At 47.6% G+C, this 21941-nt stretch overlaps 1 protein-coding gene across 1 annotated transcript in view; it reads right to left on the minus strand.

Annotated features, from left to right (window-relative positions):
* Positions 1–21941, minus strand: part of LOC144176042 (A disintegrin and metalloproteinase with thrombospondin motifs like) — a 184601-nt gene that overhangs the window by 61074 nt on the left and 101586 nt on the right. Inside the window, exons 4-9 of the mRNA XM_077705163.1 lie at positions 18833–18892; positions 18650–18768; positions 9785–9856; positions 9529–9668; positions 9399–9448; positions 6650–6758 (exon numbers count right to left, since the gene is read on the minus strand). Of these exons, the coding sequence (XP_077561289.1) occupies positions 6650–6758; positions 9399–9448; positions 9529–9668; positions 9785–9856; positions 18650–18768; positions 18833–18892 (550 nt within the window). The remainder of the gene's footprint in view (positions 1–6649; positions 6759–9398; positions 9449–9528; positions 9669–9784; positions 9857–18649; positions 18769–18832; positions 18893–21941) is intronic.

The following is a 21941-nucleotide window of genomic DNA, read 5'->3' on the forward strand; positions in this document are numbered from 1 at the left end:
CCAACGCACGCCCGACACCCCTGTCCCACTCTGTCCCCACTGCCTTATTCCCCCTACCCAGGAGCACATTCTGTGGGAGTGCCGCTACAACCCTACCCAACCACACAATTACACCGGAGAGTGGCTGGCTGTTGCGGCGAGTCTCTAACAGCAACGGGAACTGGCGGCCCATATCATCAGGGCCCTCAGCGGCTGCCTGGACCGAGGCGGCTGATTCGCCCCACCATCCCATGAACAATAAAGTTTCTATCTATCTATCTATCTATCTCGTGCTCAGCAGCGCAACGCCTTAGCCGCTGAGCCACTTCAAGGAGATGACCTGCGAGCATTGGGAAGACAGTGAAATTGAATTGAATTGAATATGCTTTATAAAACAATGGTATACGGCCAAAGTGAAGAAATGAGATTGAGAGAGAGAGAGAGAGAGAGAGAGAGAGAGAGAGAGAGAGAGAGACTTAATCAGAGTTGAAGTGAGCATATTTCTGGTCAAATACTCCGTTTTTGTAGTCAAATACTCCGTTGGTACGGCCGGCTGCCTTCGCCCTTTCTCTAGAAACTGGACAGTGGGATAAGACGCTCTTTACAGGTGGTGAAGGAAAAGGTGCAAATTGAAAAAGGGTAGGAAGAGGGATAGAAGAACGATTTTTATGCCTGCTCGAACCTTGATGTGATTGTCGATCTCTCTTACGGTCCATAGATTTTCATAGGCTGAAACCCAGCGGAAGATCGACACCCGCCCAAGCCGACTATGGAGAAGCTGTGAAGACACCGGCGCGTTTGTCGTATTGCCCCCACTCCAATTTTGTCCTTGATATACCAGCTCTTGCGTGACACCATACGTACTGCGTACAACTTGCAAGATAGCCACCGGCGCCGTTGAAGATAAAGACGCCGCTCTGAACGGGCTAACCGCGAAGTTGCTGTTGACGACGTTTATTTTGCATTTTTATGGCAATATAAGGCTGCTGTGAAAGAACAAAAAACAATAAAAATAAAACTACAAAGAATTTAAAGTTCCCGTGACAGGCTCTACTTCTGACAGTGCGTCCGAGCCGAGAATCGGCTGCAGGAGCATATACGTCACGCATAAACTAGCTCGAGGACCGCAAAAGTTCGTTGGGAACCGTTTCGGTAGCGCCTCCCAGCTCTGATCAAAATTCCGCCTTATCTCACTCACGAGTGAGGCAAGGGCCCGAGCTCTGGGACACGAACACAGCTTGCATAACCACAGCGGGTGTCAAGGTCGACCCGGGTGGCGCCTTGGGTGCCCATTACAGTATTGGGCTAGCCCGCCCCCCTTACCCGAGTCCCCACCAACCCCACTCTACCCTTTAACGAGAGATGGAGGATCTTGCCGACCAGCCCCGCCCTGGAGGATCAGCTACTACTGGTCACCAGGGGCCAGGCGGCGAGAGCAGCATGTGGATTCCCGTGAACAGGGAACCCCCTCCGTCCAGTGTGGAGTTCGCAACGAACGACTCTTAAAACAAGTTTCTTCTCTTTCTCCAGGGAACGGCGGCTTTCTTTCCAGCGGAAGCGCTGTCAGAAGGGGGGGGGGAGGAGGGGGGAGGGGGGGGGGGGTGTCAGGAGGGTGCCAGTCTGAACCCTCTGGAGCGTACTGTTTTTGTATCAGAGGCTACATCATGAGACCCCATTTTTTTACCCAACTAGATATACGCAAAGTTTTGCGGCGCAACATTTTATTGCGAACGTAAAACAAAACGAATATCTTCCTTAAAGCGCGGATTTAAGACCACCAGAAATAATTGTGAGCGACATACTGTCAGAAATATTTTACCTGGCTCCGCTACACGTTCCAATTTGATTGCCTTCATTAAGTTCGAAAAACCGCTAAGCTTTAAAGTGCAGTGCAGACAAAACGAAAATTTGGTTTATTCGAAGGATTTTGTGTTTAAAGTGCCCCTAGCGTTTGTATGGCAGCAAACGATGCTTTATTCACTGAAAAAGTATCGGACTTGACTTAAATTTTCATTTTCCCGCCAAGTTGTGTGTTTCGTGGCGTCGGCTATGACGTAACAAGGACAGGTCTTCAAGTGAACGTTAATTCGCTGTTTACTCTGCAGCGAACTGGGGAACTACTTTTTTACTGTTAGTCCTCCAAGATGGCACCGCCATACTATTCAAGACCGCTGTCGGCCGTTGCGTTGTTTCTAACCGTATTTGCACCTGACTTTTTTTAGGGTAGGAAGCAATCGTTTCGTGAAACATGAGGAATGCTCGACAAAAGGAAGTGGTATTTCGGTTGGCGACGTCTGTTCAAAAGAGGCACTGAATAACCGCAAGTTGCTCTAAAAGTCTGCGTTGAAAGAAAAAGAAGGCTCACGCGTGCGCTGGAACCGAGACAGGCTTACTGGAAATAACAACGTCTATGTGTGGGATTATTCTAAAAATAGCCGTGTCAGGATATGGCAACTGCCGAAAATGAAACTGGCCCCGCCAAAGACTACACCAAGTGTTAGTGGCCAGTGAAATACCGTCTTCCAGGAAAGCGCCTGCCCCTTAATGCTCGAAGTATCGCGAGAAAAGTCGGTGATATAGAACATGTGCTCCAGCCGCCTGTAAAATTAACAGTGTACTTAACAAAAGTAAGGCCTACACGGGAATACGCAAGCATCATATGGGACCCTCATCAAAAAGGATTAATTGAAAACATCGAGAGGGTACAAAGAAGGGCGGCTAGATTTATTCTTTCAAAATATTCTCGTAATGATTCTCTAACACAGATGCTGCAAGAACTAAATTTACAACGCCTCCTAAACTGCGGTCGCATAGCCAGACCTAAATTCGTGTTTTTGCTCTCCCAAAATACATTAAACTTTGATGCAAAGCAGTTCCTAATTCCCAGTCAAGTGCGGAGCCATCTACGTCCTCAATGTCGTGTGAGTACATATGCATACTATTTTTTTCCCTAGAATAATAAAAGACTGGAATGGATTACGGGATGCTATACGTGATTCTCAAACTGCAGAATATTTTGAAAACAATGTTACAAAATATTTTCTAAGTGAATCTTCGTCAACGGTGATTGCTTTTTTTTGCGTGTGTGTGCCTGTGTTCTATTGTAGGTTTGAATGTATTTGCTGTAACTTGTCTCATGTACGTTATAGGATGTAGTATTGTGAAGTGTATTTCGTGATGTATGTGATGTAGCATGTAAGTTGTAGAATGGAGTCTAGTGATGCATTTTTTTTGTATCGGCTATACATTTCTTCTTTATGCATGACATGACGGTTGTTATGTCAGATTTCTACCCCACCCACACCCTGTAACGGGCCAATCTGCCAACAGTACCTGGAAAAAAAAAAAAAAACAGGGTCACGCAAGGCAATGTCGCTCACGCTAATCTGCCTCTGTCGTGCGAGACAACCCCAAAACGCCAGACTGCTGTGTAGTTATAAGAAGCATAGTGCACACATTACCAATGTATAAGAGCACGGAGTGTTATTTGAATGTTTCCTTGAGAGAGAGAGAGAGAGATCTGTATTAGATGAAAGCAGAGAGGTTTGCCGGCTTGTTCCCTTCTCCCCATCCCGCCTGCCCCAAAGGAAGTAGGGCGGAGGCGAGAAAAAAACGGAGAGGTAAAAAAAAGTGAACATGAAGCTTTGTGTGGGTGCCGTCAAAGTCCACATGGTCTCAGGCTCACAGGGGAAGATACGAAGTTTTAGATTGTCTCCACGACGCCGATTTTATGTAAATAATAAAATAAGGCAACCAACACTTTTCGCTGAGACGATGAAGAGAGCAGAGCAAGCGTCTAAGGAGAGCTTTCAAAGAAATAGATCCGTAGTCGAAGCACTCGATCTTTTGTGCGAGGTGATTTCTTCCTGCCTGGTATATGCTGGACCCTCTAGCAAGATGTGCTCAACTCTTAACGGCAGTCCACAGTTGTCACTATAGGGGTTTGCGCTTCGACCGAGGCGATGGCGGTAGGAGTTTGTGAGTGCTGCTTTGAGACGCAACCGCTGGTATACAAAGATCTTCAAGCCTACTTGGAATCCCCTCTTGAAGCCTCATTCTAAGTCTAGAGTCTCTATGGTGCAGGAAAGGGTGCCAAGTTTAAGGCACCTTTTCGTTCCATTCCGTTCCGTTCCTATAAGGCAAGCTCCCTCGCTAGCGCTGCGGCCTCGTGCTTTCTAAAAAAAAAGTTTCCTTATATGTCGTAGCTCTAATCCTCTTCCAGCTGCCCCATCCGCTTTCTCGTTGCCAAAAATGCCGCAGTGTGTAGCCATCCATTGGAAGGTCACACGGTGCCTGGCGACCTAGTATAGATGTTTCAGGTATGTGACGCACGGGATACATGCTCATGAAGGCTAAAGCATGCAGCTCACATGTCGCAATGTTTGCAACAGCGCCTTCGAGTCCGTGAATATGGCCCGTTCTGCTGGTGGCTGACAAGAATGTAGCGCAGGGGTTGTTTAAGTGCATGGAGCTCGGCAGACGTGGATGAGGTGGCTCGTTCAAGGCGGCAGTACAGCGCTTTGCTGGTTGACGGAATGAAGACGCCAGATGAACCACCGTAAGGCGTCAGCAAAAATGTGGGCCATATGTGAATATCGGGCATTGATGTGGGCAAGCGCGCATTGTAGAAGGCAAATTTGTGGCATAGTTTTATTTGTGTTGAGATTAGGCATGCTAATTTTTATGCACAGGGGAGAGAGAGTCCAGGTAGCGAAATCATGAGGCATGGTTTGTTGTGCTTGAGAGGGTACAGATATGGAGATTAGGGGCCAGTTCTTGCTGTATTTAGTACCAGTGTTCTCTTAATCTGGCAACTTTACTTGAGGTAGTGCTATGACGTCGATTAGAGGAGGCATGAGAAACGCGTGCTTTCGGCGAAGGAGAAGCGGAATCTTTGACGTTTACCAGGTTTTCCACCAAATTAATCTGCTCGGTCAATCCACAGAAACCTGTCACGTCTCAGCGACTGTTATCGCACGAGGGTTAATTTACCTAATAAAAAAATGATTGCCTTGTAGCGCGTATTAAACATTCATTTTCGGGCTTGTTTATACCCTAATGGCAGCAATTCACAACCACCATGCGCAGAAAACTGTCTAATCATGAAAAGCCAACAACGCCGTCCTAAAAATCACTATGCACGAAATATTTTCTTCGATTACTCACCAAACGCTTTGCAGATCCTGTTTGTGCTTAGTGTATAAAAAACAGTCTAGCCGGAAACGAAGATACCAAAGATGTCAATGCGCAATTACTATTTTTGCCACGGTGTCCTTCGCCCTTCTCTTCCCTTGTTCACCCGTTTCCTACGAACCTAAGTTAATGGACCTTCAGTTCGCTCTGCGAAGGTTTCTTATTTGCCAATCAAAGTATTTTTTTATCGAATCAGCCCTTGACTTCGTCATTGTTGGAAAAAAATATGAGGCAAGTGCGTTCTTGGCCACTCTCGTATCACTAGGTGAGTAGCGGAAAAAATAATGCTGTTACTGCTGGGCTGGAACAACTCCACAATCAGCTGTACTTTAAGCAATCGTAAGCCGTGAAATCTTCGAGCAGTGTATCATTTTATGTAAGGCGAAAACTACACAAGGTATCTAATTCTTAACGGACGGTAACGCCCCACAATTCGGTTGGCGCTGCCTTAGTAAAAACTTAGGAGAAACCCTACGTAGGAATGCTCAGAAAATTACAGAAACCGATCTGATTTGCATCGAGCCCGTGTGTAGTAGGCTTTACAACTATAAGGAAATCTCATATCAACGCAAAAAAGCTCACACCCACCCAAATGCGACCCTATCAGGCGCTTTGTCCGGCAACCGTTAAAACCGGTTTCGCTACTACGCAAAAATAAATCCCCAGGAAGAAATATTCAGGGGCAACACAAGGATTCTGATATCGATTTGTATGGTTCATTGAGCCAAGACCACTCCTACTTTCGTGGGGCACTATGCATTCAACCCTTTAAGAATTGGCTTCACTGCTCCATACAGAAGCAATGTTAGGATTACGTTTTTAGAACAATATTGGTGCTTTAAAAAATATTAAAGGACAACACACCCTTTTATTAATAGAACTTTCTGATGCAGCGAAAGTGCAACACATCAAGCTTTAAGAGGGCCATGAATGCAGCATAAAAGTTTGTTCAGTTGGAAAGAATTACAATTTGGTAGCTCCATTTCAACCACGAAAGACGTTTATTACCGGAAAAACAGAGAACTGAAAATGTTTCAAATTTGACGGCACAGTATGGGCCGTCACTCAAAGCATTTTTATCAATGCGTTAGCTGCCCGTTAGCATTCAAGTGATACTAAATGAAGCGAGAGGTACCACTACAATGTCATGTTCATGTTTCTTGGCGGTGGATTAGTTCGGAGGTTGCCAATCACACAATGTTCTGTGACGTCATAGAAAGCTTTCCTTAATATCGCGATTTTTTCTCCTTAGTTCGCAACCAAATCGGTGTTGGTGTTATCGCGACAACACAACCTTCCTAACGAAACAAAACTAAATTTTGTGTTCATGGCCCTCTACAGACAGACGACCGGATGTTCTCGTTATATTCGCACAGAATCGCTTACGCATGCTTAAGAATAGACCGCATGCAACTTGACTGCGCAAGATACAAAAAATAAGCACCAAAAGACAGGTTTCAGTCGCAGGTGTACTTACAGGTGTCCAACTTCGTGGGCAAGAATCCGCACACCCCTGAACGACCCGGCGCGGTCTTCCCCCAAGGAGACTTTTTGTGCGCCGCATGCACCACCGATGAACGCATAACCTGTGCATTGGAAAAGACAATACGGGGGTGTATTGAGGATGCAGTGAAGTAGTGCTCGTAAGGCGTCTTGTTCGTGCAGCAGACAATGCGTAACCACTATACGGGAATAAGGTAGCCAAATACGAAACTCGAATTCGTTGGCGCATTATAAGGCTGCCATGATCAACTTCTGTACAGCTAATGGGGAGAAAGATAATTTTTAATGAGCACGAAAGGTAGAGTGCAACTCTTGTCCGGGAATCCATGCGTTGCCCCAGCCGTCTGGGCCCGTGTCACCAGGATAGTCTGGTCCTCTGGTTGACAGCTGGTCAACAGTGTCTCCCATGGCTCAGGAAGGTAACGGGAGGAGAATGGTGGTAGGGCTGGGTGGGGACGCACTCCAGGAGTATAAGTCGTAAGGGTTGGTGAAACTGTTGGTGAAATCCGCATAGAGTAGCGTAGTGTCTGGGAAAAAATAATTGCATTCGGGCTGAGAATACGTTCACCCTTTGTCAAAATTTTGTAGGCCAATCCTAAGTGTTCTCGATCACAAAGAATTCAAAGAATCGGCTTCACCTTTAGATGTGACAAAAATATTTTAAAGCAGTGAGAAAGAAAAGTGTTTTCTCTAGCTTTCCTGCATACAAAATTTCAGCCTCGCTCAGGACGTAAGCTTGCACAATAATTTTCTTGCAGCTTGCGCGTTTCCGGCTAGGTCAAGAAAATTTTGACAAAGACTGTACGCGCCTGTTCCTAATTGCCGGAGTGTGATTTCGCGATTTTGGACGAATATTGGGTAAGGGCTCGGGAATTTCTGTCTAATGGTCCGGTAAAATTGGAGAGCGTACGCTCTCGTAATATTATTGTGACCGCTTTGCATCAGGGTGGGGAAATGAGTGGTCGGTTTCAAAGCGATGAGGCAGTAGTATAGGTAATGGGCGTGGAAATTTAGGCGTGGAAAACACGAGCGATGAACTTCTTGCAACTGGAACACGAAATCGAAACAAACTTGATGATTTTAATCAGTCGTCACGAAAGTTTTGATATATCACAAATTTTTCATCAAAACACGACGCCACTTCAGGCCAAACTAACCTGGGAAGAGAGGAGAGACGCCATTCCGCTCTCCACAAGGGACAGTGATGGCTCAGAAGATATTTGCGTTGAGTGACGGCCGTAATTCCGCTTGAGGAACGGAATCGCGACCTTTATCTCAAACATCGAAGGAAGTAGCGTGATTTTTAATATTGCGAAGAGCTGATTGAGGGGTAGTGTAAGTTTTTGATTTTGTCTCTACATCGACGACGGTCACCAAAAGATGCCGGCTGCTATCTCGTTAGCAGCTTCAATGTATTTAGCGTTCTAGGAAGGCATTTGCCCACCTTCCCGTAAATGTAGCAAGCCCTACAGCGTATCTTTAAGTGGTTGGTAAAGCTTGTGACTTCGTATTGTGAGTTTATTGTTCCTTCTCTACCATTTACAGAGGTTGTTTGCTTCATGAAGTGCGTACACCACGCAAGTCAGCGGAGGCCGCCCTGTGCATTAGAAATCTGTGAAAGAATTTGCATTCACATATTTGTAATGCACAGTGCGGCCCTGTTTATCTCACCATTACTTTTTACTACTTGAGGCATTGGGGGATAAAAGTGGTTCCTCTACATCTGACACCATTTTCTCTGTTAGAATTTCAACTACGACTAGCTTTTCTTGCGCGTGTAAATGTATCTTATCAACTTTTGCAACTAACGCAGTAATGCAGTGTAGATAACAGTTGTGTAACTCTATCTTTAAAAATTTTATAATTATATACCTAGTACCGCACAATATTGGTCAGTTTTTCTGATATAGTACTTTCACTTAAGGCATTCACCGATGGAAATAACAACGAACGCAATAGCCTGTCTTTATCGCGTTATTTGGTTTTCCCGCCTATTATTTCTTGCAGTGACACTAAAATTCATATATAATTCTCTTTGAACTGGTACTGCTGTGACATAAAAATGGATTTAAATCCAGGCTATGATATCTTGCAGTGCGGAGGATGTAACCATAACGCCAAGCTACACGAAGACACCCACAGTCAGTTGGGCTTGTTGGTTACGCGTGACAAATGTTTACGGCCCAAAACACCAAAGGCGAAAACCAAAAACAGAACAACACAGCGCTGGTGTTGTTCCCTTGCTCCTTTTCGTCGTTATTGTACGCTGTAAATATTGGTCAGGCATAACCAACCAGCCCAACTGGTTTTCAGTCGTTCCGTTCTTCATTTTCGTCATTGTTGTGCGCTCTAAATGCGTGACGTATATGACGACTTTTTGAGGAACAGCCGTTTGTGCACAAGAGAAACTAGAGGTTTGTATTCCTGTTTAGTACTTTTTTATTACGCGGCTGCTAAGAGACATTCAATGCAATGAAAATAAACTGAAGGTCATTAGTTATAATTTGCACTCTTTTGTGTAGCTTTATTGCAGTTTCTTCGTATGAGTGCATTCTATGGCTATCTTCTATAGGAAAAAATTTTCTGCTTTTTTTAGGCACAACATAATTCCTCTATAGGTTCAATGTGTTAGCGTTTTTGTCGCAACGCTCTAACGTAGCGTGTTACTTTGGACCTTTGAGTACATGTAATCGCTAATAGCAGCCAAGCGTTTTCATCCTCACCGGCCAAGGAAGGGTCCCACCTGTGTCCCAACCGCTGCACCATGTCAAGCCTGAAAGAAGAAATGGACGAAAACAAAGCATGAGAGGAATAGGCGCAACAACAGTGCTTTAGAGCGGGCGCAGAACGTACCCTGTGATCATGTACACCCCGTCGTACTCGTCATATTTATGCTTGTTCTTCAAGACGTAATTCTTAAACTCTTCCAGTGTGTCAATTCCAATGATCATTCTACTACTTGGAAGGTATTTCATGAACCTTTCCTCATGATACTGAAAATTCAGGAACAAACATTTGTACTATAAATTCCCCCAAACAACAATAAAAATCTAGTGGAGCTGATAGAGGCAATGAGAGGGGAAATTTAGCAGCAACGCGAAACGCTCACGTTCAAAATCTCCAGGGCCCGAAACTTCAGCTTCACTGTCGGGTCCGAAACCGTCAGGTATCTTAGGTTGACCTGCAAATTTAATAAAAGTTCAGAGAAGCCTTTATCAGAAGTACTTAATGTTCAACTAAAATGTGCTTGTTAAGCGATAAATAAAACTCCGTGAAATTACACTAACATCGCTCCCACATCGTAAGGAAAATTAGTGTGTTACTGCTTAGTTTGTGCTCACCATGAAGACATAAACGGGTTTTGAAGAAACATATGTAATATCCCGCTAGGATTACACGTGCTTTCTTTGTAATCTACGTGCAAACGTAAGTAATAAACCGATTGCGACATAAAGTGCTACGTGACCAGGATGAAAAATATAAACAAGCATGTTTCAAGATTCAAAAACAGCGCGACTTGGACAACGACAGTAAAGAAGGACGATGCGACAAGCGCTCACTTGCAACTAACATTTATTGAGGCATCGTCTCATTTATACATGAATCATCAGGAGCATGCGCACGCGCACTTCAGTACACTACATGGAACGCATCAACGAGAGAACATGATCAAATTGACGTTTTCAAAAATTCAAACTCGCTGGCACGCAAAAGCACAGAAGTATGGCTGACGCACTTGTCCCCTTTCTGCTTAATACAAAACGCTTCCAAGAGTTCTCTCGCCACTGTATTATCACTCCTGCGGAGAATTCTAATCTGCTCAAAGAAAGGTCTGCATTTTTCAAAGGACTGACAGGCCTGCAATCTTGGCAATGCGCCGGTAAACGCGCGCGCGTATCATTGTTAAGAGAAGAACTATGCTCGCGTGCCCGGTCATGCGCACATCTGCCCGTCTGGCCGATGTAGGCCTCCCCGCATGAAGGCGGTATCTTGTAGACTACCCCGACGTCCCAGGGCACAAGCGCTTGGCATGCTTCTTTTCGCACTTCTTCGGTTTGGGCTTGCCGGAAATTTGCGCACACAGGCGGCCAAGTTTTTATGGAGTAGAAAATACCACCGGCACTTGGTACCGTTCTGCCACTTTCTTCAGGTTGTGCGTAACTCTATGTATATAGGGCAGAACAACAGGCTTCGCCTTAGGTTGTTCTGGCCGCTTCGCACCTACTTGGCATTTGGCTTTCCGCAGCAAGGCTTCGGCAACACCCACCAAGACATAGCTCGGGTAACCGACCGACAGAAGTCTCTTCAGTTGAAAGTCAAAGCTCTCTTGAACAGCATGTACACATGACTTCTTCAGTGCAGATTCTAAAACCAGCGACGCTATGGCCCTTTTAGCAGTCTTTGAATGAGATGATGAAAATGTCAGAAGCTGTTTACGAGCACGCGGGCGATAGACCCAACAAACAATGTCGTATGAAAACTTAAAATTAATATCTAAAAACTGCAGGGTGTCATCACTGGGAACCTCGTGTATAAATGCAAGACCCTTCCCATGCCGGCTAAAATTCTCTAAAATCTCTTCTGCGGTTGCAATGTAGTTAGGTGAACACTGTTTTCTTGAAACCACTGAAAAATCGTCGACATATCTAAACACACGGAACAACATCCTTGTCAATACTTAAAAGCAAGTCCCGGTCGACACTAGCAAGAAAAATATTGCATAAGACTGGCGCAACGCATGACCCGATACAAATACCTTGTTTCTGAATATACGTGCGCCCTTCGAAAGAAACAAATGTTGCGTCCAGATAAAACTCCAACATTGGCTTAATTATTTGGCTTAAACTTGCGGATGCTGGCTTCTTGGTGAAGAGCCGCTGCTATCATGTGCAGGGCTTCATTTTCGTCCGAGTCTGTGTGCGCTTCCGCTGTCATTGCATAGGAGCCCTGGCGCCATTGTCTGCACATCCGGCGTAGATGCCCTCATTCGCCGCTTCGGTGGCACTCCGCGCGACGGTGTTTGCATTCGTCCTCTGAATGCGATTCGCCACCGCATCTTCTACAAGTGTGGCGCTTCTTCTGTTTAGGGCGTGACTTCTCTGGACGGCCCGTTTGTTGGGCAAGATGTACCGCATCTGGCTCTGCAGATGGCATGCTTTTAGTGTTCTCAGCCGATTCCTGTGCTGATACAAAAAAGTCTTCAGCCTGCTCCTGTGTTAGCTTTCGTTGCGTCAATAAATTTCTCCGCACGTCTTCATCCCGAACATCGCCAACAATTCGCTCTCTTAACATGCGCTCCAGTGGAGTTCCGAAGTTACACTTCTCTGCTAGCCGCAGAATTTCCGCAATGAAATCCTGGGCACTTTCACCTTCTTCTTGCGAACGCCTGAAGAAAGCATAACTGGCAGCAATCTCGTTGACTTGCGGAGCTTCGTGATCCAAATCTTCCAAATGCCCGACCACTTCCTCGTAGTTGAGCTCATTGACCTTTTTCGGGTGACATTGTGCTTGCACCACTCGCACCGCACTGTTCGTTAGCGAAGCTAAAAGCAGTGCTCGCTTCTTCGTCGGCTCCTCGATGCTATGAACTTCGAAGTAAACTTCCAGGTGAACCCGGTACGTAGGCCACGTACCTTCTTCGTCGGTGAATTCCGGTGGCCGCCCGGCACTCATACTTGCGTGGGACTACACGCCTAGAGCAAGCGCGATCCTCGTCGCCACTGCTATATCGCTTCCGAGCGAATAATACTGAGAGCACCAGCCACGAACGACATGGCAAGATGGAAGCCGGTTTTATTAGATGCGACGCTGAGAGGAGCATCTCTTGCCGGCGGCCCTGTCCTTCCTGCGTCGTTGTCGTCCGCGATCCGGGAGGGAGCTAGCTTGTATATCCGGGCGGGAGCTAGCCCGTATCCAAACCACGGAGCCAGATCTGCAAGGGACAGACTAGTGTCTTACAATGAAATCACGCAACATTACCGCCTCTGCCGCTGTGTCTACCCTCCGGCTGAAAAAAAACCTAACTAACGAGCCAGCACACATCTGGCACCTCCTACAAACAAACGCTTTCCCAAACCCCGCAAGGCTAACGCACATTCACCCGTCAATATACCCCACACCTGATTACCCCCCTATGCGGCGTACCAGCCAATCTACCTCACATAATGTGGGCCTGTCCTCGAAATAGCTTTCCCCTAATCACATCCGAGGGGCAGTGGAAGGAGGCACTGCGTAGCCCGGACCTAGGCATGCAAACCACCCTGGTCATCCTAGCTACTGACGTCTCCGCTCGGCTCATGCCTACGGCCACGAGTATCCTCTGACCTAAAGAGATCCTCAATAAAATGTTTTCTCTCTCTGTCTCTCTGTCTCTCTCTCTCTCTCTCTCTCTCTCTCTCTCTCTCTCTCTCTCTCTCTCTCTCTCTCTCTCTCTCTCTCTCTCTCTCGCTCTCTCTCTCTCCGCGTCCACACAGCTGCGTCTCTCCTCCGCTCGCCTCCTCTGCTCTCTCTGATAGCGCCGATAGCGAACGCTCTCTCCCAACAACTGCGCGCGGAGCAAGCGCACTGTGCGCATGTGCAGCGCCCTCTCTCTTCGCGGTCTCCTCTCCTTCGGGCGCACTGCATTCCGCTGCGCGCCCGAGTGCGCTGCACTCGGCAGCGCGCTAACTCCGGCAGCTGCGCTGCGCTGGATGACCGTCGACTGAGAGACCGGCCGGAGCGCTACACTCCGGCAGCTGCGCTGCTCTGCCGGAGTGTCGCGCTCCGGCCGGTCTCTCAGTGGACGGTCATCCACGCTACGCTTGCTCTCTCTCTCTCTCTCGCACTACCCGACGATTGCTCGTGCAATTCGAGTAATCGACCCAATGGAAATGCAGAATAGAACTCCCTTCAGCGTCGCATCACACCAGGGTTCCCGCTAGGGGAAATGGGCGTAATTTTCCACTCAGCTCAAACCCCAATGATGATGATTTCTTTTTTGTTGGTGGTGATGATGATGATGATGAGGATGACGTATCACCCTTAGAGAGTCGTTATGAACAGACACCTCGTAATGCTCTCAGAAACTAGGCAACTGGCATATCTCTCCGTCGAAGGACTGCAGTTTTAGTGTCGTAAGCGAACGTTCGTCTTTGAGGCTGCTCTCTGAACAAGACATTCAGCCTTTTCAATTCGTCGGTGTTGGCCTGCAGCCTTTCGCGCAATGACGCCAGCTCGCCGATGGCCGCTGTATACAAAACAGCTTTTGCTTCATTGATGAGGCGAGTGTTCTGTTGCCGCCGAGCAGTACGCTTCTCCTTCAGTCGGTTCATCCTTGCTTCCGAACAGCGGTCGCACCGCTCACCTCCTGGTGGACACCCGAAGCCTTTCCGCTGTCCCTTTCACTGTAGGGCATTCCACAGTTCCCGGTCTTTCGGCACCAGTTGTTGAATCTCAAAGTCGAACGGAAAGAAAGAAAAGCGAACTGTATTTACAGTAAGCACAGGGCATAAGAAACTTTAACATGCCGGCCGAGAATCTTCCTTCTTCTTTCTCGTCTTAGTCTGTCTCCTCCGCGTGCCGTCGCGCCGACATTCGCGCTATTTTTCCACACGCTGGCCCCGCACACGGGCGCCAATTTCAAAACAGATCACAATTCCTGGAAATAAGAAACAGCGTGTTCGCACCAGGCCGAGGGATGGGACTGGGCCCACTGCCCGCAAGCAGTCGGTGCTTATAGAAACAGCAACGCATCGATAACTCGCCAGCGCGTCAGTGTCTGTGCGCGTTCTGTGAACTCGCTCGTGGAGCAACGAACGTTACAGCCGAATTCAGTATAGAAAACATCTGCCAAAAACGAAGAAAGCAGTTTCAAAAAAAGCATCCACTCTCGAGGATTCGAACTCACGACTTGCAAAACAATATACCTAGCGCTACAGACCACTCGATCTCCAGCCAGCGCAGCAAAAGACGGTAATATGGAGTATAGAGTGTATAGGCAGTTTACTTTTTAGATGCGAAGCATCACATGCTCGGGGCTGTGTCCCTCGCTCCCTTGTTGTCGTTGTCCGCCGTCCACACTCTACTGCGCACGCGCGTCTCTTGAGGCCCGTCAGCGTTTGGGGTGACGTCAGCCAGTCCACTATAAAATGAAATAGTTAGGCGGCACCCGGTTTCGATCCCACGACTCTCTGGCCGCAACTGGAGGTACGTGGCGCTCTTGCCACTGCTCTACAAACCGAGACGGGAGCATGTGCTACGAACGCGCCTTATGTCTTTCAGTCATTCAAACTACGTCCAGAAGCTACTGATACAACGAAGAAGGCACGCGAAGCTGAACGTCAACGGAAACGACGAACTGAAAACGGATGGTAACTTCAGTCGACCCCATGGCTGCTTCGCATACTACTCAGGGTTACCCTACGGGAAGATGGTGTAATTTTTTATTTAGTTTTAGCATTTCAAGGAGATTAGATTGCGTCCCCCCAATTGCCACAATATGTCATTTCTAGCTATGTAATTTTTTGGACGGAAAAGCGTTTGCAGATGTGTGGTCCTGCTGCTGACTGCTGTGCTTGTTCGCCCAGCGGAATAAAGTGCTTCATCCACTGTAGTTTTTTGATGCACAGGAAAAATTCCGGTTGATTTTATTTTCTTAGTACCGATGACTCTTCGCTGACTCTTTTCCCGCCTTGAATTGGCCTTGGATTTTCCTACTAGCGTACCGGTTTGCGAAGCGTCGCATGTGCGCTTGGGTGAAGCGTATTACAGTGTACAAAATATCAAACTAAAGGCACATTTTTGTATTCACAAATTCACAAACTTTTCGTGGCTTAGTTTTAACTGAGCGAACGAATTGCGACGACCCGTCGGCGTCCGGAGGACTGAACACTGTGCCGACTGTCGGAGAGTCGGCAAGCCATGCAGTAGCCCAGTGAAGCCAAGCCACCTTTTTGTAACGTCATACGAAACACCACAGAAAATGGGCGAGGATGCAGAGAGAAGGACATCATTTTCGAATTGATTTTTATAGTGAATAAACTCGCGTAAACGAAGCGAGAGCGCTTGAAACATGACCTACAGACTCCAGACTACAATTTGCGCTCGTAGTCCCGCAATATTTACAAATCCCTGCAGTGGTTCTTTGATAGGCTACTAGTTGGTTGTTCGTGGATGGCTCCACCCTGAGGCCTGCCTGGCAGCTCTCAAGAATACCATTGTACTCAAGAAAGTACACGTCTTCGGTTTACCACGTTCTCCAAGAGCTTGCACAGGCGGCTTGTCAGAGAAATAGGACGATAACTTGCGGGTTATCGGAATAGGAATACTATCGCTTCTCTCCAAGACGTCGGAAGGCGCCCTGCAAGCTTCATTTTGTTGTATAGGTGTGGGAGTACTTGAAGTGTGCCTGCATGTAGAGGTAGTATCATTGTATATGTAATGTTGTCTGCACCCGGAACAGAAGGCGTACATGAGTTCAGTGCAACCCTCAACTCATGAAGTTTAAATTCAGAGTGCAAGGAGAATTTCACCTACTATTGTCTCGCAAGGGCTCCTTTTCTGCAGATTTTTTGCTTTGCATGAATGTCTTAGTGTAGTTTACAGAACTGGGCACGTGTTGGAACGGTTGAGTGAGGGAGTTAGCCTGGCCCTCAAGTGTGTCACCTGTGGTACTGACCAGAGGCCGGGTATGTTGCTGTTGTCCTCTGAGCTTCCGTATTTGTGTCCAGATTTTGTGTGCGTCGGTGTATGAGTTGATCGATGTGAGGAAGGCGCGCCAACTCCCCCGCTTTGCCCCACGGCGCACACGCTTCCCCAGAGCCTTTGCCCGTTTAAAAAAATGAGGTTCTTTGAAGTGGGGTATCGTCGAAGGATACCCCACGCCTTGTTCTGATATTCCCGCACCCGCCTACAGCCCTTGCTTCACCATATCCTGATTTGGTTGCGCGGGGTGTCGGAGACGTGTGGATTGGACTTTTCGGCGAATTCGCGTATGTGTGCCTCAACAAGTTAGGTTGCCTCACCCAAGTGTAGGTTTATTACGCATGTATAGTGTAGTTTCGATGTCTGTGAATCTATTCCAGTTGGCTCTTGCATTGTGGAACTCTTTGTGAAAACGTGAAGTGTTTGGGGCGTTACCTGTGTATGTTAATGCGGTAAGCAAGTGTTCACTACCATATGGGTTTGTGCGAACGTCCCCTTCAACAACGGGAAGAGAACTGCAGTGCCAATCACTATTTCGAGATGTGAGTAGGTGCTGTGCGCTATAATATGGTATGTAGGCTGTTTCATGAATGATAGATAAGGTCATGCTTTGAGAAAAATTTCAAAGGTTACATTTGATTCCATGCTTCCGCGGGACGGAAAATAAGTTGAAATAGAACGCAGTGCTTTCTCTGAATTGCGAATGCTAAAGGAATAATGTCCAATGCAACGCAGTAGTGCCCCTGCAAATGGGCCTGGTAAGGGCCTTGGGAGCATGGTGACGTAGGGTGTTTATTTTTCGACAAAGCCGTTTCCTAACACCGGTCCAGGAACCAACGATGATGATGATCAGTCCCGTAGTAGCCGAAGCGTTCCTCGAAGTGTTTGATGATGGGGATAATCTGGAAGTGAAATAAATGATTTTCTACGCTTCGGAGCTTTGCGCTCACAATATTGACGTCGCAGCCGATTGAAATTGGTGAATGGTCGATGTGCCTCTCAAGGCAAGTATCAACTTTAATGGACACCCGCTTTCAGTAGAAATGAGAGGTCTTGGGTAGCAGCCCAAGTTGACCTAGCCCATGTTGATGCAGCAGCCAATTGGGAATCGGGAAATCTGTCTCTGTCACAGGCTGTCACCCTCGTTGATCAATCTTACTGAGAGGTGTGCGAGAGTTGAGGATGGCTGGATGCCCGTGGCAGCCGAATGGAAATGACAGACGGCCGGAAGCTTCTTACAACCGCTGTCGTCGTCCCTTGACGATGCATACATATTTGTCGTCAAACATTGACACCTCCATTATACGCGTGAGGCTTGCCAAACAACTTTAAACTAATTGCACTTCGAGGTTGTTGGATGGTTCCGAGTCAAATATCCTAACTGGTGTACTAGGCCTACCTTTAGTCACGGCGAGCCAGGGAGCCTCTGAAAGATCGGCGATTCGCGTTCGAGTCACATTTGCGATCCGCGTGTTCAGTGCGGATGTGTGCCTCGTGTTTCTGTTCCTTTTTTCTCGAAATAATTACTTGAACTTTAGCTTCCGTACGCCTTCGGAAATTTACGGAGTTGTTTCGCTGCTACTTATTGCGGACGGTGCCTTCTGTCGCGTTGCGATGCTACGTTGGCCCAACAAGATGAAAGAAGAAGACAGCAATTTTGCAGCTTGGTGGGTTGTTTTGATCAAGTCGTCGTAGCACTGCGGCAGCAGCGTGCATCACACACGGAAGTGCGTTCGCCAACGACTGTTCAAGATTTATTTACTTTAGACGGAAGATCTAGAGAACTACCCCAAGGGGGAGTAAATTTCTGCGACGTATTATGTTTTATTCGCTCAGCATGTCTATATGTTTCCAGCTCTGGCTGAAGTTCTAGTAAAGTACAAACTAATGTGTGTGTCAGACACTTGTAAGCAAACCTGATACCTTAAACTGCATACTTTAGAACTTCAATTCTTGATTTGATTGATTGATTGTAGGGTTTAACGCGCCGACGCAACGCAGGCCATGAGGCGCGCCGTATAGTGGGGGGCTCCGGATTAATTTTGGCCACCTGGGGATCTTCAAATGCGTCGAAATCTCCTACACGGGCGTTTTTGCTTTGCGCCTCCACCAGGAAAGCGGAAATTCACTTGCTCATTATTACTAATACATGAAGACCGAAGTGCTCTAATGCGCACAGCAACTTTATTCAGCCAAGATTATCGAAACTGCTTTATTGGCTACTACAACCCCTCGCCAAATAGCTAGGGACGTTTCTTCTCTTGGTATCATGAGAATCTACGCTCATACTCACGGCGTTCATGGTGATCATTATGTATCTGAGCAGCCTTTTCGCAGATCTAAACTGGGCTCTGAATGCACTGTCAGCAAGAATTATAAGTTCCGGATATATTCTTTGAGGTATGCGCCCACCTTAAAAAAGAAGAAAAAAACTTATTGCATACGGATGCGATTCCCCTCATTGTTCGACACGCACCTTGGTTATGATAGTACTGGCGTTCGGAAACGTTCAGCCAGCGTTCATCCAATGCTATTTCTGCAAAGAAAAATTGTAGATATATTGAGTGAGAGGGCACTTCATGTACTTGATGAACGGTTTCACACGAAATGTACAAAAAAGGACTATTCCCTTCACTAATCTGGGGGCCGACGTTTCATAAAATTTGGAACCAGCACCACATTTGAAGGTTTTTTTCTAATCAAATACAGCTGTATATCTGAAAAGTAATAAAGACATGCTACACAGAATCATGTTCCTTTCTACATAAGACTACAAAAATATTCCCTCTTTTGCATTCGGTTGTGCTTACAATACATCGACTTATCCTTCTTTCGTTATTTTGCTAATAAAAATAAAAAAGGAACGTCAGTAAATGCAAAACTTGCTCATTTGACACGCCCCCAGCGAGTAACTCCGAACATTTCTTGAACTTGCCGAAAAATGGCGCTGATGGCAGCAGAAATAGTCTCACCATCTGTAGCTTCAAATGTACTCGTTACAAAAGCACAGTTCCGAAAATTTTATGGTAGAGCTGTGTCATGTTATAGAAAAAGCCGCACATAGTTTGGAGAAAAAATCAACTGCGCTGTATGGATGCTGGCTTTGGGGACAGTGTAACTAACCTGATAAAAACGGCCTACCATCCTCAAGCCAATGGCATGGTCGAGAGGTTTCATCGTCAGCTGAAGGCTTCACTGATGGCTCACAAATAACCTGACCAGTAGACAGCTCACCTTCGCCTGGTACCCGCCGCGGTGGCTCAGTGGGTAAGGCGTTGCGCTGCAGAGCACGAGGTTGCGGGCTCAATTCCCGGCCGCGGCGGCCGCTTTTCTGATGGAGGCGATAAGCAAAAACGCCCGTGTGTACGAGATTTCGGCGCACGTTAAAGATCCCCAGGTGGTCAATGTTGCAGATTTAGTAAGGAAGAGGAAGAGAACAAAGGCGGCTAACCGCCAACTATCATTACTATCGGAGGGAGGAGAAAGAAGTGAATAAAACTCGGTCCGGCTCAGCCACGGCCTCGCGTCTGCGTCCCGTTCCATAACATTTCCGGTGCCGTGAAACCCGGGAACGACGGACCAGCGGACTTCACAGCGCAGCGCCTTCAAGGTAGTGCGTGGCCTCAGGTACGCCGGATCTTCTCATTTCGGAGGCCTCACCCTTGAACGGTGCCTGCCATGGCTGCGTGCTGGACGCAGACCCCCCGCCGAGAACCCGGAGATGAGCCCCACCCATTGGACCATCCCGACCCTTGCTTCGCTGCGCTCCCTGGTTCTGATGACTGGCAGGTCGTAGAAAGACTTCGAATTTGGCGGGCCATCTTCCGGGCGGGCATAACTGAATTAGCCAGTACAACTGTTCGTGCCTTGCAATCGTCAACACCGAATATCAGTATGCTTATGGATTTGTGCCGTGAGGTAGAACAAAAACAGGATCAACTTCGAAAGCTTGACGGGCTGATTCAGAACCTTCTCGACTTTGACACCTTCGTAAAGGACTTATAAGAGGCCGACGAGTACTCATACACGGTCAGTCGCCCTAAGGTTTCGCTAAAGGAACGAATCTCTGAGGAAACTTTGAGAAAGGCAAGAACCGTGACGAGGACTTTGTCGCCACCTCAAAAGAAGCAGGGGTCTCTCAGAGGTGGCACCTCCCAGAAAAAGGACGCGGCCAGCGCACTCCTCCTCTTCGCAACAAGGGCTGCCTTATAAACCGAGGGTTCGTCGTCGTCTGTGGAAGAGAGGATAGACCAGCACAGAGACCCTACATTTCCAACGTCGTCGGTAAACCAGGCCGCGGGATGTACCAGCACGACCGAGTTCGGCCAAGCAGCTGGCTCCGTGGCATCCCGCCGAAGCCAGGACAATACCATGCCAGACTCGGACGCGCTCAGGGCCAAGACCAACAAGACATCGCGCATGGGAAATACTCGGATCAAGACAATGGATGAACGGCCTAGCAGTGGTACCGGGTGCAACTACAGCAAGGCATTCACTCGTGCACCGCAGGTACCAAACGGGTGGCTCGGTAGCAAGTCTCGAAACTCGCAGATTCAGGCATGTGAAAGTGAAGCGTTCGTTCGACTACTAGAAGCAAGGAAATCCAGGGCAATGACGACGATACAGACAAAAGTGCGAAAAACTCAGCCAGGACTCAGAACGGAACATCGAAAGCGAACAGAACATCGAAAGCGAACAGAAAGGGGAAAAGGGACCGCTGACCAGAAGATTGAGGCTGCATCCAGAATAAGATTTATCCATGCTCACTCGAGGACTAATTTTGCCTCCTGCGTCAGGCACTCCGGTTCGAGCACAACAGCGTGCCCCGTCGTAGCCAAGAAGGTAGCAAGAAGAAGGCATCGTGCCGCGAAGCATAGATGGAGGATAAAGAAGGATGTATCTTCCGCCTCTCGTCTACAAAGGAATTGACATCGGGCTACCCATCTAGAAAAACTAGACTAACGTGTTCTGCACCTTCCCGCTAGTGTCACCGTCGGGGGTGGGAGTATGTTGCAGATTTAGTACGGAAGAGGAAGAGGACAAAGGCGGCTAACCGCCAACTATCATTACTATCGGAGGGAGGAGAAAGAAGTGAATAAAACTCGGTCCGGCTCAGCCATGGCCTCGCGTCTGCGTCCCGTTCCATAACAGTCAACATTAATCCGGAGCCCTCCACTACGGCGCGCCTCATCGCCTGCGTTGCGTCGGCGCGTTAAAACCTACAATCAAACCTTCCACTGGGGCTGCTATTACGCACTGTAATAAAAGAAGATCTTAGTTGTGCCGCCTCTCGAATGGTCCATGGCACGTCTTTGCGCTTACCGGCAGACTTCCTGGTTCCTCCCCATCCGCAAGACAACATTTCGTCCCCTAGACTGTCCTACGTAAACGATTACCCGGTGTTTCAGCTGTATCCGTCCCCAACCACCACGGTCGTGTTCCACCAATCACACTTTTGTGCATCCAAACCTTTCTGACAGCCAATACGTTTTCATCCGTGTCGATAGTACCCACCAGCCACTTCGACCGCCATACACCGGCCCTCATTTCGTCAACGTGTAAGTTCGACCTAGTTGGTAATCCAT

The sequence above is a fragment of the Haemaphysalis longicornis genome, unplaced genomic scaffold, assembly GCF_048455015.1.
Source record: "Haemaphysalis longicornis isolate Haplotype H1 unplaced genomic scaffold, Haemaphysalis longicornis Haplotype H1 scaffold_3, whole genome shotgun sequence".
Taxonomy (NCBI): Eukaryota; Metazoa; Arthropoda; class Arachnida; order Ixodida; family Ixodidae; genus Haemaphysalis; species Haemaphysalis longicornis.